Consider the following 23,706-nt stretch of genomic DNA (forward strand, 5'->3'; position numbering starts at 1 on the left):
TGAGTTGTCTTTATTCAGAGACTACTTAATAAATGTTTACAGAATAACATCTTCAAAGCTGATCATTGTAAGTTATGAGATTTTTTTTTTACTATTTAACATATTTATAGTAGAATACTTCCAATCTCCTTTTACAAGGAAAGAATCTATAGTTTATTCAGTATAGAAATATAAATTTTAGGAAAATCTGTACAAATTGTCCTATCACTACAAAGTATCCCTAAACTTGAATATGCAACAAAAAGGAATAAGGAGCCCCCATTGTATACTAAACTTTGCTTCTGGAAAATTGGAGTAATACCATTTGTGTAAAACAATGTGATCAGAGATATACTTGGATATCCACTAAAGTCTAATTCCCAGGTATACTTATTTCCCCTTGGTCTATCCTTTCCAACTTCATTTTCAAATAATTAATTGAACAGATATACAAGGGCAAATAGTTTCAGGTAATAAAACAAAACAAAGTCACCCACAAAGGATTAATCGCCAAAATATACAAACAGGTCATACAACTCAATATCAAAAAAACAAACAACCCAATCAAAAAATGGGCAGAAGATTAAATAGACATTTATCCAAAGAAGACATACAGATGATTAAAAGGCACATGGAAAGATGCTCAACATTAATCATTATTAGAGAAATGCAAATAAAAACTACAAAGAGATATCACCTCACACAAGTCAGAATGATCATTATCAAAAAGTTTACAAATAAATAAATGCTAGAAAGGATCTGGGGGCTTCCCTGGTGGCTCAGCTGGTAAAGAATCTGCCTGCAATGTGGGAGACCTGGGTTCAATTCCTGGGTTGGGAGGATCCCCTGGAGGAGGGCATGACAACTCACTCCAATATTCTTGCCTGGAGAATCCTCATGGACAGAGGAGCCTGGTGGGCTACAGCCCATGGGATTGCAAAGAGTTGGACACGACTGAGTGACTAAGCACAGACAGGGTGTGGAGAAAGAAAGCCCTCCTACACTGTTGGTGGGAATGTAAATTGGTACAGCCACTGTGGAGAATAGTATGGACATTCCTTAAAAAAAAAAGAGCTATCATGTGATCCAGCAATCCCACTTCTGGGCACATATCCAGAGAAAACCATAATTTGAAAAAATACATGCACCCCAGTGCTCACCCCAGTACTATTTACAACAGCCAAGACATGGAAGGGACTGTGAATGTCCATGGACAGATGAATGGATAAAGACGATGTGGAATATATATATAATGGAAAACAAGTCAGCCATAAGAAATAATGAAATAATGCCATTTGCAGCAACATGGATGAACCTTGAGATGATCATACTAAGTAAGCCAGAGAAAGAAAAATATCACATGATATCATTTATATGTGGATTCTAAAAAATAATACAAATGAACTTATTTACAAAACAAACACACTCACAGACTTTGAAAACAAACTTATGGTTCCAAAAGGAAAAAGGTGGTAGGCGAGGGATAAATTAGGAGGTTGGGATAAACATATACACACTATGATATATAAAACAATCAACAAAGGACCTACTGTATAGCACAGGGAATTCTACTCAATACTCTGTAATAACCTATATGGAAAAAGAATGTGAATAATAATATATGTATAACTGAATCACTTTGCTATATGTCTGAAACTACCACAACACTGTAAATCAACTATACCCTAATATAAAACAAAAATTAAATACAACAGTCCAGAACACATTGCATAAAACTATAAAACTGGGTAAAGTGTATTCTCAATATACACACATATTAACTTCAGCAGAATTTCCAAAGTGTTGTTCATCACTGCTAAATAATCATGCTGCATAGTTCTAAGAGATTCCACATACAACCCATGCCAAAGTTTCTCATTATTTAAATTCCACTGTTTCTCTTCAGATTAACATTTTTCTAACAAAAATTAATGCCACTAACTATCCTACAGCACATGGACTTCAAAAAATAAAGAATTATCTTACTCAAAATGTCTATCACGCTAACATTGAGAAACCTTGTGCCTGGTTGATATTCAAATATGTCCTGGAGCCTGGTTTCAGACACAAAAATCCTTGTTTTACATATTGCAAAAATCCAGTACAGGAAGTATAGGAGACCTTGTTTTATGAGAAAAGATAAACCATAAACCAGGTCAGAAAAGTTCCCAGGCAGTCATATCCCTTAGGTAAACACTCTTTCCATAAATAGGTCTGCAGAGATGTGGCAAGCAAAAAATAAGTGCCAAAACCCTAATTTCACAGAAACTTGGAGGCAAGGATGGGGGAGGGCAGGAACACGGGGATTTCAAGAGAAGCGATGACGCCTACTGCCAGGGAAGAGAAAAATTAAAAGCACACAAAATATATATCCCCTATTTCCTGTGGCTCACATACCATACTAACAGTCAAGTCCAGTGAGTCCTGTTCAGCGATGACGCCTACTGCCAGGGAAGAGAAAAATTAAAAGCACACAAAATATATATCCCCTATTTCCTGTGGCTCACATACCATATTAACAGTCAAGTCCAGTGAGTCCTGCTCCCTGGACAGCTTAGTACTATCTGCTTCCCTATCCATTTCATTTGGCTTTAATAGACTTCGTCATCATTCAGCTGCTTCATTACTATAGATCCCAAACTAATTTCAGCTCCCTTCAACTCTTCCTTTAGTCGCGCTACCAAACCAGGCAGACAGTCATCTTTGTAGAATTCAAGTCTCATCATTCCCTGCTCAAAACTCAGTGGCTCCCTCTTACCTGTGGATAAAATCCAAGGAAAGGAATCAGTGAGGATTAGTGAATTCCAATCTGCAATGATTCCAGAGACACTGAAAAAGACAAATTTAAGTGGTTCTATCCAGTTGAACAGGGCAGGTCTGGAATTCAGAAGCAAGAAGCCCAAGAATAAGAGAGATTTGGGCCAATGTTTCTGTGGGAGTTAAAACAAGTGCATACAGATGTGTGTACCCATCAAAATAATAGTCTTAGAGGGCTGGTCCTAGGACGGGGAGACCACTTTCTCCCCAACAAATTCATCGAAAGATCATTTGAAAGCTGAGCAAATTCTACGAAACAACTTCTGAATGCTGGCAATGGACACCAGGCACCCAGAAAGGGAGCCCATTGCCTTTGAGTAGGAGAAAATATAAAATATAAAAAGAGAGACAAAGAGTTAGGGGCAGAGACCCACCCAGGAGAGGGAGTTGTAAAAGGGAAGAAGTTTCCAAACACCAGGAGACCCTCTGACTGGCCGGTCTGTGGGGAGTTTTGGAATCTCAGAGGGCAACATAACTGGGAGGAAAAATAAATACATAAAATCCACAGATTACATGCCTAATGGCAACTCCCAGCAGAGTAGCCCAGACGCTCACATCCGCCACCAGCAAGCAGGGGCTGAACAGGGAGGTGCGGGCTGCATTGCTTAGGGTAAGGACTGGGCCTGAATGCCATGAGGGCAATCTGAGGGAGCTAAGGCGAGATAGCAACTCAAACTGTGGGATAGCCAGAAAGAGAGAAAGAGAAAAAAAGAGAGAGAGAGAGAACTTTCCCGTGAAAGGCCTTAACCTAAGGCACTACCAGGCCGCTCGCAGAACAAAGGAAAATACCAGAGGAGAGCGAGCCAGCTGCGGACCAGCCCATCCCCCACCAGAGGCAGGCAGGCGGGTGACAGCCAGGGCTGGAAGGCATGGGGCAAACTCGGCCCCAGAGATGGCATCCGCCATCACACTGCGAGCAGGCTCCCAGTTGCTAACCAAGTCTTCCTGGGATCCTGGACAGCTGACATCCACCAGGAGGGTCGCAGCCAGAGATCAGCTCCCCAGAGGAGACGTACGGCATACCCAAGATGGTACTCCCGCTGCACACCCAGGAAACTGAGCGGCAGGGACGGGGGAGGCGATAAGAAGCACCGCACCTAGGGAGAGTGCACGCACCAAGCACCTGATCACCTGAGCTGCTCGGACCTGTGAAGGACACAAAACAAGGCCCAACTGAGTCTAGCCTTTGTGGAGTACCTGAGAAGACCTGGGAAGTGTACGCAACCCAGGGCCCGCTTTAGACAGTTCCCCTGCAGAGCAACCTGGAGCCTGAGCAGTATAGACTGGGAAAGCACACACGCCATGAGCAGGAGCAAACCCAGTGTGGCCCAGACACTGCGAGCACTCCCCACACACCCCAGTGATACTTGTTTGCAGTGTTCCTCCCTCCCCACAGCATAACTGAACAAGTGAGCCTAAATAAATGATCACTTTCGCCCACTTGCGTCAGGGCAGAAGTTAGACACTGAAGAGACTTCCCCACTAAAGAGAGGGAACCTCTTTGGAAGTGACAGGTGTAACAGATTAAAACCCTGCAGTTAGCATCGACTACATTGGAAGGGGCCTATAGATCTTGAGAAGTATAAGCTGGAACAAGGAACTATCTGAAACTGGACTGACCCCACACTGCCCACAAAAGCTCCAGAGAAATTCCTAGATATATTTTTACTATTATCATTTTTTAAATTTTTTAGTTGTTTTTTTAATTTTTAAGTCCTCTATTATACCTTTAATTTCCATTTTTATAATCTACTATTATCTTGCAAAAAAAAACAAAAGACCTTATTTTTAAAGCAAATTTCATAGATTTTTTTTATAATATTTGTGATTTTGGGTTTTTTTAAATATTGTATTTTTGAGAGTCTAATCTCTACTCTAGATTTTTAATCTTTGCTTTTTGGTATTTGTTATCAATTCTGTACCTTTAAGAAGGCAATCTTCAGTACCCATTTTTACTTATGAGTGTGATTACTGGCTTGATTGCCTTCTCCCACTTTTGACTCTCCTTTTTCTCCCCTAGGTCACCTCTATTTCCTCCCTCCCCCTTCTCTTCTCTATCCAACTCTGTGAATCTCTTTGGGTATTCTGGGCTGTGGAGAACACTTAAGGAACTGATTACTGGCTAGATATGTCTCTCTCCTTTTGACACCCCCCTCTTCTCTTCCTGGTCTCCTCTATCTCCTGCCTCCCTCTTCTCTTCTTTTCTCTATGTAACTCCATGAACCTCTCTGGGTGTTCCAGGCTATGGAGAGCACAGAGGGATTTGATTACTGGCTAGACTGCTCTCTCCCCTTTGATTCCCCCTCTTCTCCTCCTGGTCACCTCTGTCTCCCTCCTCCGTCTTCTCTTCTCCATGTAACTCAGCGAACCTTTCTGGGTGTCCCTCAATGTGGAGAATCTTTTTTCCATTAACCTAGATGTTTTATCATCAGTGGTATATGGATGGCGAAGTCTTGAGGCTACTATAAGAATAAGACTGAAAACCAGAGGCAGGAGGCTTATGTCCAAAACCTGAGAACACCAGAGAAGTCCGGACTCCAGGGAACATTAATTGATAAGAGCTAATCCAAAAGCCTCCATACCTACCCAGAAACCAGGCTCCACCCAAGAGCCAACAAGTTCCAGAGCAAGACATACCACACAAATTATCCAGCAATGCAGGAACATAGCCCTGAGCTTTAATATACAGGCTGCCCAAAGTCACACCAAACCCACAGACATCTCAAAAGTCACTACTGGACACTTCATTGCACTCCAGAGAGAAGAAATCCAGCTCCACCCACCAGAACACCGATGCAAGCGTCCCTAACCAGGAAACCTTGACAAGCCACTCATCCAACCCCACCCACAGGGAGGAAGCTCCACAATAAAGAGGAACCACAAACTGCCAGAATACAGAAAGGCCACGCCAAACACAGCAACCTAAACAAGATGAAAAGGCAGAGAAATAGTCAGCAGGTAAAGGAACAGGATAAATGCTCACCAAACCAAACAAAAGAAGAGGAGATAGGGAGTCTACCCGAAAAAAATTCAGAATAATGATAGTAAAAATGATCCAAAATCTTGAAAACAAAATGGAGTTACAGATAAATAGCCTGGAGACAAGGATTGAGAAGATGCAAGAAATGTTTAACAAGGACCTAGAAGAAATAAAAGAGAGTCAATCCATAATGAATAATGCAATAAATGAGATCAAAAGCACTCTGGAGGGAACCAACAGTAGAATAATGGAGGCAGAAGATAGGATTAGTGAGGTAAAAGACAGAATGGTGGAAATAAACGAAGCAGAGAGGAAAAAAGAAAAAAGGAATTAAAAGAAATGAGGACAACCTCAGAGATCTCTGGGACAATGTCAAACGCCCAACATTTGAATCATAGGAAGCCCAGAAGAAGAAGACAAAAAGAAAGGCCATGAGAAAATACTTGAGGAGATAATGGTTGAAAACTTCCCTAAAATGGGGAAGGAAATAATCACCCAAGTCCAAGAAACCCAGGGAGTCCCAAACAGGATAAACCCAAGATGAAACACCCCAAGACACATATTAATCAAATTAACAAAGATCAAACACAAAGAACAAATATTAAAAGCAGCAAGGGAAAAACAACAAATAACACACAAGGGGATTCCCATAAGGATAACAGCTGATCTTTCAATAGAAACTCTTCAGGCCAGAAGGGAATGGCAGGACATACTTAAAGTGATGAAAGAGAAAAACCTACAACCCAGATTACTGTACCCAGCAAGGATCTCATTCAAATATGAAGGAGAAATCAAAAGCTTTACACACAACCAAAAGCTGAGAGAATTCAGCACCACCAAACCAGCTCTCCAACAAATGCTAAAGGATCTTCTCTAGAGAGGAAACACAGAAAGGATGTATAAACTCAAACCCAAAACAACAAAGTAAATGGCAACAGGATCATACTTATTAATAATTACCATAAATGTAAATGGGTTGAATGCCCCAACCAAAAGACAAAGACTGGCTGAATGGATACAAAAACAAGACCCCTATATATGCTGTCTACAAGAAACCTACCTCAAACCTAGGGACACATACAGACTGAAAGTGAAGGGCTGGAAAAAGATATTTCACCCAAATGGAGACCAAAAGAAAGCAGGAGCAGCAATACTCATATCAGATAAAACAGACTTTGAAATAAAGGTTGTGAAAAGAGACAAAGAAGGACACTGCATAATGATCAAAGAAGATATAATAATTATAAATATATATGCACCCAACATAGGAGCACCACAATATATAAGGCAAATGCTAACAAATATGAAAGGGGAAATTAACAATAAAACAATAATAGCGGGAGACTTTAATACCCCACTCACATCTACAGATAATTAGCAAGGAAACAAAAACTTTAAATGATACAATAGACCAGTTAGACCTAATTGATATCTATAGGACATTTCACCTCAAAACAATGAATTTCACCTTTTTCTCAAGAGCACACGGAACCTTCTCCAGGATAGATCACATCCTGGGCCATAAATCTAGCCTTAGTAAATTCAAAAAAATTGAAATCATTCCAAGCATCTTTTCTGGCCACAATGCAGTAAGATTAGATCTCAATTACAGAAAAAAAACTATTAAAAATTCCAACATATGGAGGCTAAATAACATGCTTCTGAATAACGAAGAAATCAAAATATGCATAGAAATGAATGAAAACGAAAATACAACAACCTAAAACCTATAGTACACTGTAAAAGCAGTGCTAAGGGGAAGGTTCATAGCAATACAGGCCTAAATCAAATAACAAGAAAAAAGTCAAATAAATAACCTAACTCTACACCTAAAGCAACTAGAAAAGAAGAAATGAAGGATCCCAGGGTTAGCAGAAGGAAATAAATCATAAAAATTAGGGCAGAAATAAATGCAAAAGAAACAAATGAGACTATAGCAAAAATTAACAAAGCCAAAAGCTCGTTCTTTGACAAGATAAATGAAATTGACAAACCATTAGCCAGACTCATGAAGATACAAATGGAGAAGAATCAAATCAACAAAATTAGAAATGAAAATGGAGAAATCACAACAGACAACACAGAAATACAAAGGATCATAAGAGACTACTATCAGCAACTATATGCCAATAAAACGGACAACTTGGAAGAAATGGACAAATTCTTAGAAAAGTACAACTTTCCAAAACTGAACCAGGAAGAAATGAAAAATCTTAACAGACCCATCACAAGCACGGAAATTGAAACTGTAATCAGAATTTTTCTAGCAAACAAAAGCCCACAATCAGAAGGCTTCACAGCTGAATTCCACCAAAAATTTAGAGAAAAGCTAACACCTATCCTACTCAAACTCTTCCAGAAAACTGTAGAGGAAGGTAAACTTCCAAACTCATTCTATGAGGCCACCATCACCCTAATACCAAAACCTGACAAAGATGCCACAAAAAAAACGAAAACTACAGGCCAATATCGCTAATGAACATAGATGCAAAAATCCTCAACAAAATTCTAGCAATCAGAATCCAACAACACATTAAAAAGATCATACACCATAACCAAGTGGGCTTTTTCTCAGGGATGCAAGGAGTCTTTAATATCCACAAATCAATGTAATATACCACATTAACAAATTGAAAGAGAAAAACCATATGATTATCTCAATAGATGCAGAGAAAGCCTTTGACAAAATTCAACATCCATTTATGATAAAAAAAACTCTCCAGAAAGCAGGCATAGAAGGAACATAACTCAACATACTAAAAACTATATATGACAAGCCCACAGCAAACATTATCCTCAATGGTCAAAAATTGAAAGCATTTCCCCTAAAGTCAGGAACAAGACAAGAGTGCCCACTCTCCCCACTACTATTCAACATAGTTTTGGAAGTTTTAGCCACAGCAATCAGAGAAGAAAAAGAAATAAATGGAATCTAAATTGGAAAAGAAGAAGTGAAACTTTCACTATTTGCAAATGACATGATCCTCCACATAGAAAACCCTAATCCACCAGGAAATTACTAGAGCTAATCAATGAATATAGTAAAGTTGCAGTATATAAAATTAACACACAGAAATCCCTTGCATTCCTATACACTAACAATTAGAAAACAGAAAGAGAAATTAAGGAAATAATTCTGTTCACCATTGCAACGAAAAGAATAAAATACTTAGGAATAAATCTACCCAAAGAAACAAAAGACCTATATATAGAAAACTATAAAACACTGATGAAAGAAATCAAACAGGACACAAATAGAGGAGAAATATACTATGTTCATGGATTGGAAGAATCAATTTAGTAAAAATGAGTATACTACCCAAAGCAATCTATAGATTCAATGCAATCCCTATCAAGCTACCAACAGCATTTTTCACAGAACTAGAACAAATAATTTCACAATTTGTATGGAAATACAAAAAATCTCGAATAGCCAAAGCAATCTTGAGAAAGAAGAATGGAACTGGAGGAATCAACCTGCCTGACTTCAGGCTATACTACCAAGCTACAGTCATCAAGACAGCATGGTACTGGCACAAAGACAGAAATATAGATCAATGGAACAAAATAGAAAGCCCAGAGATAAATCCATGCACCTATGGACACCTTATCTTTGACCAAGGAAGCAAGAATATACAGTGGAGAAAAGACAATCTCTTTAACAAGGGGTGCTGGGAAAACTGGTCAATCACTTATAAAAGAATGAAACTAGAACACTTTCTAACACCATACACAAAAATAAACTCAAAATGGATTAAAGATCTACATGTAAGACCAGAAACTATAAAACTCCTAGAGGAGAACATAGGCAAAACACTCTCCAACATAAATCACAGCAGGAACTTCTATGACCCACATCCCAGAATAATGGAAATAAAAGCAAAAATAAACAAATGGGACCTAACTAAAATTAAAAGCTTCTGCACAACAGAGGAAACTATAAGCAAGGTGAAAAGACAGCCTTTGGAATGGGAGAAAATAATAGCAAACGAAGCAATGGACAAAGAATTAATGTCAAAAATACACAAGCAGATCCTGCAGCTCAATTCCAGAAAAATAAACGACCCAATCAAAAAATGGGCCAAAGAACTAAACAGATATTTCTCCAAAGAAGACATACAGATGGCTAACAAACACATGAAATGATGCTGAACATCACTCATTATCAGAGAAATGCAAATCAAAACCACAATGAGGTACCATTTCACGCCAATCAGAATGGCTGTGATCCAAAAGTCTACAAACAATAAATGCTGGAGAGGGTGTGGAGAAAAGGGAACCCTCTTACACTGTTGGTGGAAATGAAAACTAGTACAGCCACTACGGAGAACAGTGTGGAGATTCCTTAAAAAAAACTGGAAATAGAACTGCCATATGACCCAGCAATCCCACTGCTGGGCATACACACAGAAGAAACCAGAATTGAAAGAGACACGTGTACCCCAGTGTTCAACGCAGCACTGTTTATAATAGCCAGGACATGGAAGCAACCCAGATGTCCATTGGCAGATGAATGGATAATAAAGCTGTGGTACATATACACAATGGAGTATTATTCAACCATTAAAAAGAATACATTTGAATCAGTTCTAATGAGGTGGATGAAACTGGAGCCTATTATACAGAGTGAAGTAAGTCAGAAATAAAAGTACCAATACAGTAATACTAATGCATATATATGGAATTTAGAAAGATGGCAATGATGACCCTATATGTGAAACAGCAAAAGAGACACAGATGTATAGAACAGTCTTTTGGACTCTGTGGAAGAAGGCAAGGGTGGGATGATTTGAGAGAATAGCACTGAAACATGTATATTATCATATGTGAAACAGATCGCCAGTCCAGGTTCAATGCATGAGACAGGGTGCTCAGGGCTGGTGCACTGGGATGACCCTGAGGGATGGGATGGAGAGGGAGGTAGGAGGGGGGTTCACGATGAGGAACACATGAACATCCACGGCTGATTCATATCAATGTATGGCAAAACCCACTACAATATTGTAATTAGCCTCCAATTAAAATAAATTTTTAAAATTTTTTTAAAAAATTTTAAAAAGTAGTCTTACAAAGTTACGTGCTGCATGATTCAATTTATGGAATTCTAGAAAAGACAAAAATATAGGAGCAGAGAACACATCAGTGGTTGACAGGAATTATTAGAGGAACAAGGGTCTGAATAGTAAAGAAAGCAGGAGGAAATTCTCTAGAATGTTAGAACAGTTCTGTGTCCTACCTGGGGTTGTGATTACAAGAATCTCTACACACTCTGATTGTACATTCCCCCAAGGTGACAAATGTAGACTTAAACAATATAAATATTCTATCACACATAGATTTAAACAATATTAAGTATTATGGGCATGACTTAGATTGCTCAGAAATACTTCGTTCCATGAAAATAAAACTTAAGGAAACCTTATTTAAAGAGCGGGAAGGAGTATCTGAAAAGCAATAAAAAAAAAAAAAAAAAAGGAAAAGAGTAAAGTCATAGAAGCCAAGGCAGGGGCAAGAATTCCAAGGAAGAGCTAGTTAACACTATCAGGTTTAAGACACTCTGTACATACTGTGTCCTCTAAAACTCAACTCTCCTGTCAGTCATCTGGAGTTGGCATAAATGCACGGTTCACAGCCAGATTGCCACCAGTTCAGACAGCAGTGGGGTGCCCCGGGCCACCAACACTTCTGGCCAACTGACTCCAAATCCAAGAGGTTCCCACAACTCCTATTCAGTTCAGTAATTGACCAGAATTACTCAGAGCTCAGGAAAACGCTTATTAGATTAATATAATATGGTTATGATGACTTCCGTTACAGTTTTATGACAAAGGATACAAATCAGACTGGATCAGTGAGGAGATACATGGGTGAGACCTGGGGAGACCAGAACACAGAGCTTCTGTGCTGCCCTCCCCTATACACTCAGGCAGCACCACGTTTCCAGCATATCACTGTTCACCAACCAAGTGGCTCCTCCCTGTGCTTCGGTATCCAGAGTTTATTGGCATTTCACTCTCTAAGCATGACTGACTGAACCACTGAGCGTGTGACTAAGTTCTGTCTCCAGCAGGATTCCTCTCACCCTGGAAGCCCAGCTGGTTCAAAGACCCAGGGGTCTTTCTGATAACCAGCCTCTATCCTGAGTCATCTCATCTTCTTAGCATAAGCTCAGATGAGATCCAAAGGGCTCATGAAAAACGAAGACTCTTGACAAATTTAAAGGATTTACTCTCCCCGCAAGGAACCAGGGACAAAAGCCAGTTGAACTCCTTACTATACAACAGACTAAATGTATTTAATCAGGAATTGGAAAGTTACAGTGATTTTAGAATAGTCAGAGGACAAAGGGGCCAGACTGCAAAGCACTGAGAAGTAAATTGGAGATGAATCAACAGAAGCAATAAATGTAATTTGTTACTATAAGTTGATTAGGGAGAAGAGGATAAAACATCATTAGAGATGCAAAAGCAGAGGGCTTGGGAAAGAAACATATGTTGGTAACTAAACATCATCCCTCCGGAGCAAGTCTTTCAGGGGTTGCTGTACTGATAGCAATGAACTGAAAATGAGACCCTTACTGGCAGTTCTTAGAGTATATGTAATAACTAATTAATTCTTTTAAAAAGGATTCTTCCTATATCTTTATTTTTCAGTATTCCAATTTATTATACTCCTCTAATGCACCCTTTATCCATTTGTGTGTGTTAAATCGCTTCAGTTGTGTCCAACTCTTTGCAACCCTATGGACTCTAGCCCACCAGGCTCCTCTGTCCATGGCATTCTCCAGGCAAGAATTCTGGAGTGGGTTGCCATGTCCTTCTCCAGGGGATCTTCCCAACTCAAGAGATGGAACTCAGGTTATCTCCTGTGTCTCCTGCACTAGCAGGCAGGTTGGCTCAGACAGTCTGTCTATCAATGTGGGAGACCTGGGTTCGATTCCTGGGTCAGTTAAGATTTCCTGGAGAAGGAAAAGACAACCCACTCCAGTACTCTTGCCTAGAAAATCCTATGGACGGAGGAGCCTGGTGCAGGCTACTGTCCATGGGGTCACAAAGAATCGGACACGACTGAGCGATTTCACTTACACTTCTTTATCACTAGTGCCACGTGGAAAGTACCCTTATAACTACATCTCTTGACTTAAAATCATGCAGAAATATACAAGCACTTCATACTTTTAAAGGACTCCTATTTTGGCAATATGGAGACCTTGCAAAATCTATTACAATTCTTTAAATGAAGAAATCATAAACAGCTTTTTCTAAGTGATTTTTAAAACTGCCTTTTTAGAAATGAAATTTATACTATGACCTAAAACTAACATAATAACAGCCAGAGGCCAAGGAAGTAAGATAGCAGTCTTAGGTTAAAAAGAGGCATTAGTTTTGAAAAATGAGAAGTAATGAGGAATTGGATCTTGAGTCTCTGCTACTTGCTTCCTTAGAATCGTAGCCTCAAAAATCCATGAGAAGCTATCCATTTAGTTTAGTCACTCAGTCGTGTCTGACCCTTTGTGACCCCATGGACTGCAGCACACCAGGCTTCCCTGTCCATCACCAACTCTCAGAGTTTACGCAAACTCACGTCCATTGAGTTGGTAATGCCATCCAACCATCTCATCCTCTGTCGTCCCCTTCTCCTCCCACCTTCAATCTTTCCTGGCATCAGGGTCTTTTCCAGTGAGTCAGTTCTTCACATCAGGTGGCCACAGTATTGGAGTTTCAGGTTCAGTCCTTCCAATGAATATACAGGACTGATTTCCTTTAGGATGGACTGGTTGGATCTCCCTGCAGTCCAAGAGACTCTCGAGACCAACTTTCACATCATACACGACTACTGGAAAAACCACAGCTTTGACTAGATAGACCTTTGTTGACCAAGTAATATCTCCGTGTTTTAATATGCTGTCTCGGTTGGTCATAGCTTTTCTTCCAAGGAGCAAGCATCTTTTAACTTCATGGCTGCAGTCATCATCTGCAGTGAGTTTGAAGTCCAAGAAAATAAAGTCAGTCACTGTTTCCATTATTTCCCCATCTATTTGCCATGAAGTGATGGGACCAGATGCCATGATCTTCGTTTTCTGAATGTTGAGTTTTAAGCCAACTTTTTCACTCCTCTTTTCTCTTTCTCCTCTTTCTCTTTCATCAAGAGGCTCTTTAGATCCTTTTCATTTCCTGTGATAAGGGTGGTGTCACCTGCATATCTGAGGCTATTGATATTTCTCCAGGTAATCTTGATTCCAGTTTGTGCTTCAACCAGCCCAGCATTTCTCATGATGGACTCTGCATATAAGTTAAATAAGCAGGGTGACAATATACAGCCTTGATGTACTCCTTTCCCACTTTGGAACCAGTCTGTTGTTCCATGTCTGGTTGCTTCTTGACCTGCATACAGATTTCTCAAGAGGCAGGTAAGGAGGTCTGGTATTCCCATCACTTGAATTTTCCACAGCTTGTTGTGATTCACACAGTCAAAGGCTTTGGCATAGTCAATAAAGTAGAAATAAATGTTTTTCTGGAACTCTCTTACTTTTTCAATGATCCAACAGATGGGAATTTGATCTCTGGTTCCTCTGCCTTTTGTAAATCCAGCCTGACCATCTGGAAGTTTACGGTTCATGTACTATTGAAGCCTGGCTTGGAGAATTTTGAGCATTATTTTGCTAGTGTGTGAGATGAGTGCAATTGTGCGGTAGTTTGAACATTCTTTGGCATTGCCTTTCTTTGGAATTTGAATGAAAACTGACCTTTTCCAGTCCTGTGTCCACTGCTGAACTTTTCAAATTTGCTGGCATATTGAGTGCAGCACTTTTACAGCATCATCTTTTAGGATTTGAAATAGCATTTAAAGAGCAGACTGTAGTCAAAGCAAAGACAATACAGCAAAATTGTCTGTCCTGGATTGGGGTCAGGGTGGGGCAGGGGAGCAAGCGAGCTGGGTGTGGGAGTAGTCTCCTGTAAGTAGTAGTAGTGTCCTCAAAGTAGTGTTCCCTGGTGGCTCAGTGGTAAAGAATCTGCCTGCAATACAATGCAATGTAGGAGCTGCTGCTGCTGCTAAGTCGCTTCAGTCATGTCCCACTCTGTGCGACCCCATGGACTACAGCCTACCAGGCTCCACCATCCATGGGATTTTCCAGGCAAGAGTACTGGAGTAGGTTGCCACTGCCTTCTCCACAATGCAGGAGACATGGGTTCAATCCCTGGATCAGGAAGATGCCCTGGGAAAGGAAATGGCAATTCACTCCAATATGGGTCGCCAAAGAGTCAGACACGAATTAGCAATTAACAACAACATCTACAAAATCTCAACCCCAAAATTGCCCAAACCTAATTTCACCCTTAATTTGGAGAATCTTAGTCTCTTAAAGTAATACATCACCATTAATTCGGATTTTAAACCAAAATGTAATGTAAGTTAAAACATCAGTTATCTTAAGCCTGTATACCCACCAAGGGTCTGTCACAGCCTCAGAAAATCATTCAGGAGGTGATTTATCTCAAGGGACCTTTGGGAAGGGCTTGAAAATTAAGAGGGAAGAAAACAGGTGATCAGTTAAACACAATTTAAAATAACAAAGGAGAATGAGTTCAAAGGAATCCCAGGCAAACAATCGTCAAGGTGTTCGAAGCAAAATCTTTGATTCAGACTGGGCTTCTGCAATTTACCTCAGGTTAAAAACAATGCCAATTCTTCCCTCCAATTCAAGAACTTCAACTACTAATAGTGTAAGTCTCAATTAGTTGCTGTTTTGTTTTGCTTGTATTAGAATTTAGAACAGGGTAGGAGAGGTGACAGGAAATAATGTCTCAGTTTCCTGAGGCTATTTATTGGGTCACTGTCCTCAACCTTCTAAGGAAATTACAATGAGCAAAATAAATTGCCCAGTCTAAAACTGTACTGCTTAAAGCAAACTATTCTTGAGTAGCAGAAACTAGCTTTTGATTGCCCTTGAGTTCTTTTACAACTCTCATAAATTATAGGTAACTGACAGTCAATCAAAAATCATTGCTGCCCATACACTTGCCAATAGATTTTGCCCAGTTCACACCCCAAAAATACAGCTTTGTCTATTTGTGAATTCACTTCAACATTCCTTTATTCCACATAAATTTGCTCTTCTCTGGATTGTAACATCTGTCTGGTTCCTGATGGCAGTAAAATCCTTAACATCCTTATATTTTTATGAAAATAATTTTACACTCGTGAAAATTATCCCTTAACACCAACAAACACAATGCTGTATTTCTTAAGAGACCAAACTTCTGAAGTTTTCTTAAATTCGTTGTAAAGATTTTGCTTTAAACCAACTTCTTAATGTCATCAGAAAGTTTCAGATTTAATTAAAATACAATTTACTTTATTTAGAATGCATAATGAGATTGAATCTTACAAGTTATATTCTGATTAACACACTTAAGAAAATTAGAGTCTAAAAGGAATTCTAACAAATCTGCAACTAACAAGAAACCACTAACTGCTCCACATTTTTATGTTTTATTGGTCACCTGTTTTTTAATCACCTGTTACATGACATTCTTAGCACATTAATTGGCTCAAAATAATATTTTGCCTTTCAGATACATTACCAAAAGGATCACTTTATAAACAATCTTAGAAATTCTCCGAATACTCAAAAAAATCCAAATGTTTGATCTTCACAGTGAGTTTAAGTGATATTTTTCCAAAAGGTAAATAAGCAAAGAGCCGTAATTTTATTTGTACTATGGTATGCATTAGACTTTGTATCTGCCCAAATTACATAGACTTTCCTAAGAACTTTTAAACTTTTACTCAAATTCTTAAGAGTTATAAATCTTTGGTCCTTTTATTTCTCCTTGTCACCCTGGTACCTGACCACATTGCTTCTACCACAGTCAAAGAGCATGGAGAAGAGCAAGAGCTCACAGAAAACACAAGAGCCAGGAGATAGTCTTGTGGTCACTAATGTTCCTGCAACGTAATTTTGACTACATCAAAATACCACCTAGAAGTTGTACTGAAGATAAGAAAAATGTTTCATTTTACCTATGGAACTCTTATATACATCTAAATTGTAAAGAAATTCATGTTGGAGAGAGATGAAATAAGGAGCAATTTCCTGAAAATGAAAATCCAAATACATATAAATAACTAAACAGAAATCAGAGACTGTCTTTACCAACTGAGTATTTTATAACTTCCTGCCCACCCAGATGGCTAAAAAGCCTGCAGTGACTCCTTCTGTTGGGTCTACAATCTTTGGAGGAAACTATTGTCTTAGATACTGTAATTATTACAGTAATACCACTTTAAATATTTAGCACTTTACTGCTACTGCTGCTGCGGCTAAGTCACTTCAGTCCTGTCCAACTCTGTGAGACCCCATAGACGGCAGCCCACCAGGCTCCCCCGTCCCTGGGATTCTCCAGGCAAGAACACTGGAGCGGGTTGCCATTTCCTTCTCCAACGCATGAAAGTGAAAAGTAAAAGTGAAGCCGCTCAGTCATGTCCAACCCTCAGCAACCCCATGGACTGCAGCCTTCCAGGCTCTACCATCCATGGATTTTCCAGGCAAGAGTACTGGAGTGGGGTGCCATTGCCTTCTCCAAGCACTTTACTAGGGGGTCGCAAAGAGTCAGACATGACTGAGCAACTGAACTGAACTGATACAGTTAATATATATATAATTTCCAATTCTAAAAGCAACCTTACAAATTAGCATCTATATTTTTAGAAGGAAAATGAGCTCAAAGAAGTTGAGAAAGTTGAACATACCATATTACTAATAATTAGAAAAGCAGAATTGGGCCTAAGTCTGTTCAACTTCACAGCCTATTTCTATTATACTATACCAAGTCTGGGCCATAAATTTTCACCAAGTCTCAAATTTAGACCACCAACTTAAGTTTAGTAACTACTATGCTATTTATAGGATTTTAGTCTATTAGTCTAAAAAAAAACAAGTATGTCCCAAAGATTACAAGAGGCCTTCTGCTATCCTGTGTTTATTTTGGTGAAACAGAAGTGAACACAGCATTTTGTCATCCTAAGATTATTCATTTTAGAGGATGTAAAAATCCTGCCTGGCTGTTTGTGCCAGAAAATAAACCACTTTTGCAGACTGAAAAATTGACTGAAATGAGCCAGGGTTGTTTTTCTTAACGTGATACAACTCCTAGACTTTTACAAGATTTCCTAGGCATTTTTAGGTAAAAGAATGGAACTAAATATGCAGCTAAGGTCCACCCATTCGTATCTGTACTCTAACGACTTTATTGCATTCTTCTCCAAATAGCTCATATTATATTATGATAAATGACTACATAGCAAAAGAAATTCCAGAACGGTCTCAAAATCTATAATAATATAAACTTCCTCAAACAAATTAGCATAATGTCTTAGGTAATCTTGCCCATTTTAATTAACTTGACATTTAAATACAATTCCATCAAAATCTAGCAAATCAATGGTGTGCTATAGTGTTTGCCCCTTTTATCCATTCTCAAAAGTATTCAAATACTTACCCCATGTTCCTGAGCAGCTGTGACAACGTTGAGGAGGACATCTTCCTCAACAAATGGTCTCACAGCATCGTGGATGATCACTACTTCTGGCTTTGAGAGTCTACAGTTGGGCTGATCCTCTGCCAGTGCTTTCAGACCATTAAAAATTGACCTGTGGCGGGTCACTCCAGCTTCAACCAGTGAGATACGTTTATGCTGGTACCTCTGAATAATTCCTTTCATTGTTTCCATGTTCTCTCCAGTTACTGCCACAATAATGTCCTTTATCCAAGATACTCTGCAAGGAAAGGATGCACATTTTTCCTATCAGTTGATTCTTAAACAACTAAGTAACAAAACTGGGTTACCAATAAATACAAACACATTTTCATAAGGACATTAAAAACTCAAAGTTTTAACTAAGTCAATTTCATGCATTTTAATCAGGTCTAGTAAAGGGGTTAAGAATTTGAATTTTTCATACTATAGATAGAAACACATAAATATAAGTAGTGTTTTTCAATACAGTGTTTTTAAAAAGATGGTCCCCATCAAAAAAAATCTTTAAAAAAATAAAGAGTAACAGGAATCCATAGGAAGGCTTTATGCAGGACATTTACACCCAAATTAACAGTCACTTCTCCCAGTGTTCTAGTGTGAAAGTACCTTTATGATGAAACATAGATGTACCTTTATTGTAAAACAAAGATAAGATAGATAGATAGATAGATACCTCATGCATTTCTTAGGGTAAAATTAAATAATTAGAATATACATCAGTAGATTGAAAGGAAAAAATGTAAGACTATGCTTTTAGGTTGCTCTTTTTTCCTCCAAATAATTCTCTTCACTGCATAGGAACAATTCAAAGCACTTTTGAATTCTAGAAGTTCTGTCTCTTTCAGAAGTCCATCGAGTCAGCAACAAAGTTGGATCACTGAACTAAACTTGGCTTAAGTCAAGGTGAAGTATTTTAGCTTAAATTGGGAAATGCAGCTAATTAAATCTGTATAAGTATAAATCAGGCTTAAATAAAACAAAACATATATTAAGGAAATATAAAATTAAAGGAATTCATCTGTTGAGTTAGATACAAAACAGACCAGTTTTTTTTTGTTCTAAAACACTTTCTTCAAGACCGAGTGACACACAAATGCTCTCCATCCACGGCACTGGGAGGCGGTGGCTGCAGTGGGGCTGGGCAGACTTCTCTGGAACACCAGTGCTAACAGAGGCAAACACCATTATACACTCAGAGTTTCACAGCCGACAGGCCCAAGCCAGGATAACTGCCTCTGGCCCGTGTTATCAACTCTGATTAAAGGTCACTGTAAAATTTAAAGGCATTCTTTGCCTGTGAGATCCTACATGTTCATGCCAGACGGTTAAGTCTTATACTCACTTTTAAAAAGACGGAAGAAAGGTCTCAAAATGACAATAATGAAATTAACTATTGAACAATGAAAAATACTGGATCGCTTTGCTCAATAATTAACCATCTCCTGCCTTCTGCTACTGAAAAAACCCACCCTGAAACCCAGAATTCCATTCTGCCTGTGGCTACAACACTGCCCTGATGAACCCAACCAACACTTTATAGGCACACTATCCTTTCATTTTAAGTCCATTCCCTTAAATATTTGTTGAGCACTGAATAAATGATCAGCCTTGAGTACACAATGGAAATAGTTACTGCTTTCACAGAACTTACAGAGGACACAAAGAACACCAACAACTGCTAAGCTGCTGTCAAGGAGAGGTCCAGACTTCAAGACCGCACGCATTCCATTTTTGACCAGCGTAGCGAAGGCCAAGATGATGCTCCCTAAGGAAGCAGAGTTTTCTCAAGTGGAGAGAGGCAGGAAAACAGACAAAAGGATTTGAAAGGAGAATGAGAGGGATGGTTTAAGCACAGGCCAAGACAAGGTCCTGAGGAGCTAAGAGGAAATACCCATGAAAAGGCCCAGGCAAGTGACAGGCTGGCCTACTCCACGGAATCCTCCAAGGCCACGGGAGGGGTGTCGGTCTTCAATCTTAATAAGTAATAGGGTGACCTCCCTGGAGGCCCAGTGGTTAAGGTTCCACCTTCCAATGCAGGGGGTACAGGTTCGATCCCTGGTTAGGGAGCTATGATCCCACATGCCTTGAGGACAAAAAAACAAAATGTGAAACAGAAGCAATGTTGAAACATAATCAATAGAAGACTTTAAAAAGATGGTCCACATCAAAAAAAATCTTTAAAAAAAAAAAAAGTAACAGGAATCCATAGAAAAGCTTTATGCAGGACATTTACACCCAAATTAACAGTCACTTCCCCCAGTGTTCTAAGCACTGTTCAATGACCAAATGGAAATCGTGGTAGTCAAAACAATAACCCTCAAATGACGTCTATCACCTAACTCCCAAAACCGAGAATATGTAACATTACCTAACAAAGGAACTTTGCATATGTAATTAAGTTAAGGATCCTGAATTGGAGAGACCTATCAGGGCTATTTGGGTGAGTCCAATATAACCACAAGAATCAAACAGGGAAAGAAAGACAAAAGGGTTGGGGGACAAAGTGTGGGAACAGAAGCATCAGTCGTTATGACATAGGATCATAAGTCCCAGCGGGGCTTCCCTGGTGGTTCAGTGGCAAAGAATCCACCTGCCAATGCAGGAGACACAGGTTTGATCCGTGGGTCAGGAAGATCCCTTGGAGAAGGGAATGACAACCCACTTCAGTATTCTTCCCTGGAGAATCCTATGGACAGAGGTGCCTAGTGGGCTACAGTCCATGGGGTCACAAAGAGTGAGACACTACTTAGCAACTAGGCAACAAAAAAAGTCCCAGAATCTGAGACAGCAAATGGACTGCCACCTGGCAAGTAAACAGACTGTACCTAAAAGACTCCAAAAAGAGCATAGCGCTGCTAATACCTTTATTTTAGCCTTATGAAGCCCATTTTTTGACCTCTGACATCCAAAAGGTTAGGAATGTATTTAATATTACTTTAAGCCACTGAGTTCATGGAAATGTTTATAGGAGCAACTGCTACTGCTGCTGCTAAGTTGCTTCAGTCGTATCCAACTCTGTGCGACCCCATAGACGGCAGCCCACCAGGCTCCACCGTCCCTGGGATTCTCCAGGCAAGAACACTGGAATAGGTTGCCATTTCCTTCTCCAATGCATGAAAGTGAAAAGTGAAAGTGAAGTTGCTCAGTCATGTCCGACTCTTAGCGACCCCATGGACTGCAGCCTACCAGGCTCCTCCATCCATGGGATTTTCCAGGCAAGAGTACTGGAGTGGGGTGCCATTGCCTTCTCCAGCAGCTACTAATTTAAGAGCATAAACTTTACCCTGGCTGCAAGATGGAGAATAGATTGGGTAGACAAAGGATGCAGATAGACTAGGTTGAAGTCTATCTGAATAGAGGCTCCTGCTGAAGTCTGGTGAATAATGGTAGCCTGGCTATCAGATGGAGCTTGTGGATGAGAGATATTAATAGTAATCTTCCTGATTTAGTGGTAATAATCCTCCTGAGTCAGTAAGAAAGATGCACAAAATAAATCATTTATCATGTAACATGAAATAGCTAACACTGATTAACTTACTAAGTCTTAAGCATTAGTCATCTTTTAACCCACATAATCCTCACACTCTATACTGTCTCACATGAGAAAGAAACATCAGAAGGAGCTGATATTCAAATATCTTTATTTTCCTATAGTGCCATCTGATGCCAAAAACAACTTGAAAAAAAAATTACCATTTTTCATCAAAATACAGCATTCTAGCTTCTAAAATGTAGGCTCCATGACAGCAAGGACAATGTGCGTTTTGCCCATTGCTTTGCACCTAGAAGGTGCTTGATAATTATTTGGTACTCAATAAACAATTTTGATCTGACACATCTACCAGGATCTTAATAAAGCATAGTTCCAAGGATTATGAAAACACAGAAAGCTCTCCTCATCAACCTGGAGAGAATGAAAAGTAATGAAAATGCCTTCCCTGGGCAATGTCGCTTGTTGCCCGTTTTGGTGAGTGTGACTCTTTATTCTGATTTCTAGATTCTAAGGGTTCCAAGGGGCTTCCCTGGTAGCTCAGATGGTAAAGAATCCACCTGCAATGCAAGAGACCTGGGTTCCATCCCTGGGTTGGGAAGATCCCCTGGAGGAGGGCATGGCAACCCACTCCAGTATTCTTGCCTGGGAAATCTCATGGACAGAGGAGCCTGGCAGGCTACAGTCTATGGGGTCACAGAGTTGGACACAACTGAGCAATTAACACTGTCACATACCATCCCTGTCAAAGCTCCAAGGATGGCTGGGACTAATGATTTGTCAGGCACCTTAGGGAAATTGTAATCACAAACAAAGCAAAGCAACAACCGTCACAGAATACAGACCAGAAAATATGCAGTTATCTGTGTAGGCAATAAGGAGGATTGTGGAAGATGACTAAGTATGAGTTGATCTGGGCTTCACCAGTGGCTCAGCAGTAAATAATCCACCTGCAATGCAGGAGCTGCAGGAGACTCGGGTTCGATCCCTGGCTCAGAAAGTTCCCCTGGAGGAGGGCATGGCAACCCTCTCCAGTATTCTTGTCTGGAGAATTCCATAGACAGAGGAGCCTGGCGGACTATGGTCCATAAGGTCACAAAGAGTCAGACATGACTGAAGCAACTTAGCAAGCACGTAAGCATGGGTTGTTCTTTGTTTTGTGATCCATCTATCCCCAAACCTATCGCTGCAAACTTAGCAACTGTCAGAACTTCCATCCTAAATCTTACACTGTTGACTTTCCTGGTGGTGCAGTGGATAAGAATCTGCCTTGCAATGCACAGGACACAGTTTCAATGCCTGGTCTGGGAAGACTCCATATGCCACAAGGAAACTAAGCCCAAGCACCACAACTACTGCGCCTGTGTGCCCTAGAGCCTGCGCTCTGCAATGAGAAGCACGGCAATGAGAATCCAGCTCACTGCAACAAAGACTAGCCCTTCATCTCCTTCACTAAGCTGCCAACTCACAGAAAGCAAAGGTAATACCCCAGAGTGTGGCTCATACTAAGCTTTCAGTAATATTAATAGTAGCAAAAGCAGCTAGATATATTCACTGCTTACTAAATGCCATGCACTATTTGGAGCATGTGCCTCTAATAGTTCACTTAATAGTCACATCAGCTCTGAATGAAGTCACTATTATCTTCATTTCACAGATGGGGCAATGACCTGCCCACAATGATACAGCTAGAAAGTGACAGGACTTGGGTATACCCCTATCTGACTTGGGAGCTCACACTCTTAACGTCTATAAAAGCACTAACACTGATCAGTCATAAAAATCCCTCAGAGGAAAAAAATCATGTCTGGATCATCATGTCCCCAGAAATTCATTTACTGTGAACATTACCACTGCATTTGTAGACCTGGTCAAGTTTATTTCTTAAGATTTAAGCA

At 39.8% G+C, this 23,706-nt stretch overlaps 1 protein-coding gene across 1 annotated transcript in view; it reads right to left on the minus strand.

Moving 5' to 3' along the window:
• Positions 1–23,706, minus strand: part of CRPPA (CDP-L-ribitol pyrophosphorylase A) — a 372,890-nt gene that overhangs the window by 342,928 nt on the left and 6,256 nt on the right. Inside the window, exon 2 of the mRNA XM_052638722.1 lies at positions 18,280–18,556. Within this exon, the coding sequence (XP_052494682.1) occupies positions 18,280–18,556 (277 nt within the window). The remainder of the gene's footprint in view (positions 1–18,279; positions 18,557–23,706) is intronic.

This window comes from Budorcas taxicolor, chromosome 4 (assembly GCF_023091745.1).
Source record: "Budorcas taxicolor isolate Tak-1 chromosome 4, Takin1.1, whole genome shotgun sequence".
Taxonomy (NCBI): Eukaryota; Metazoa; Chordata; class Mammalia; order Artiodactyla; family Bovidae; genus Budorcas; species Budorcas taxicolor.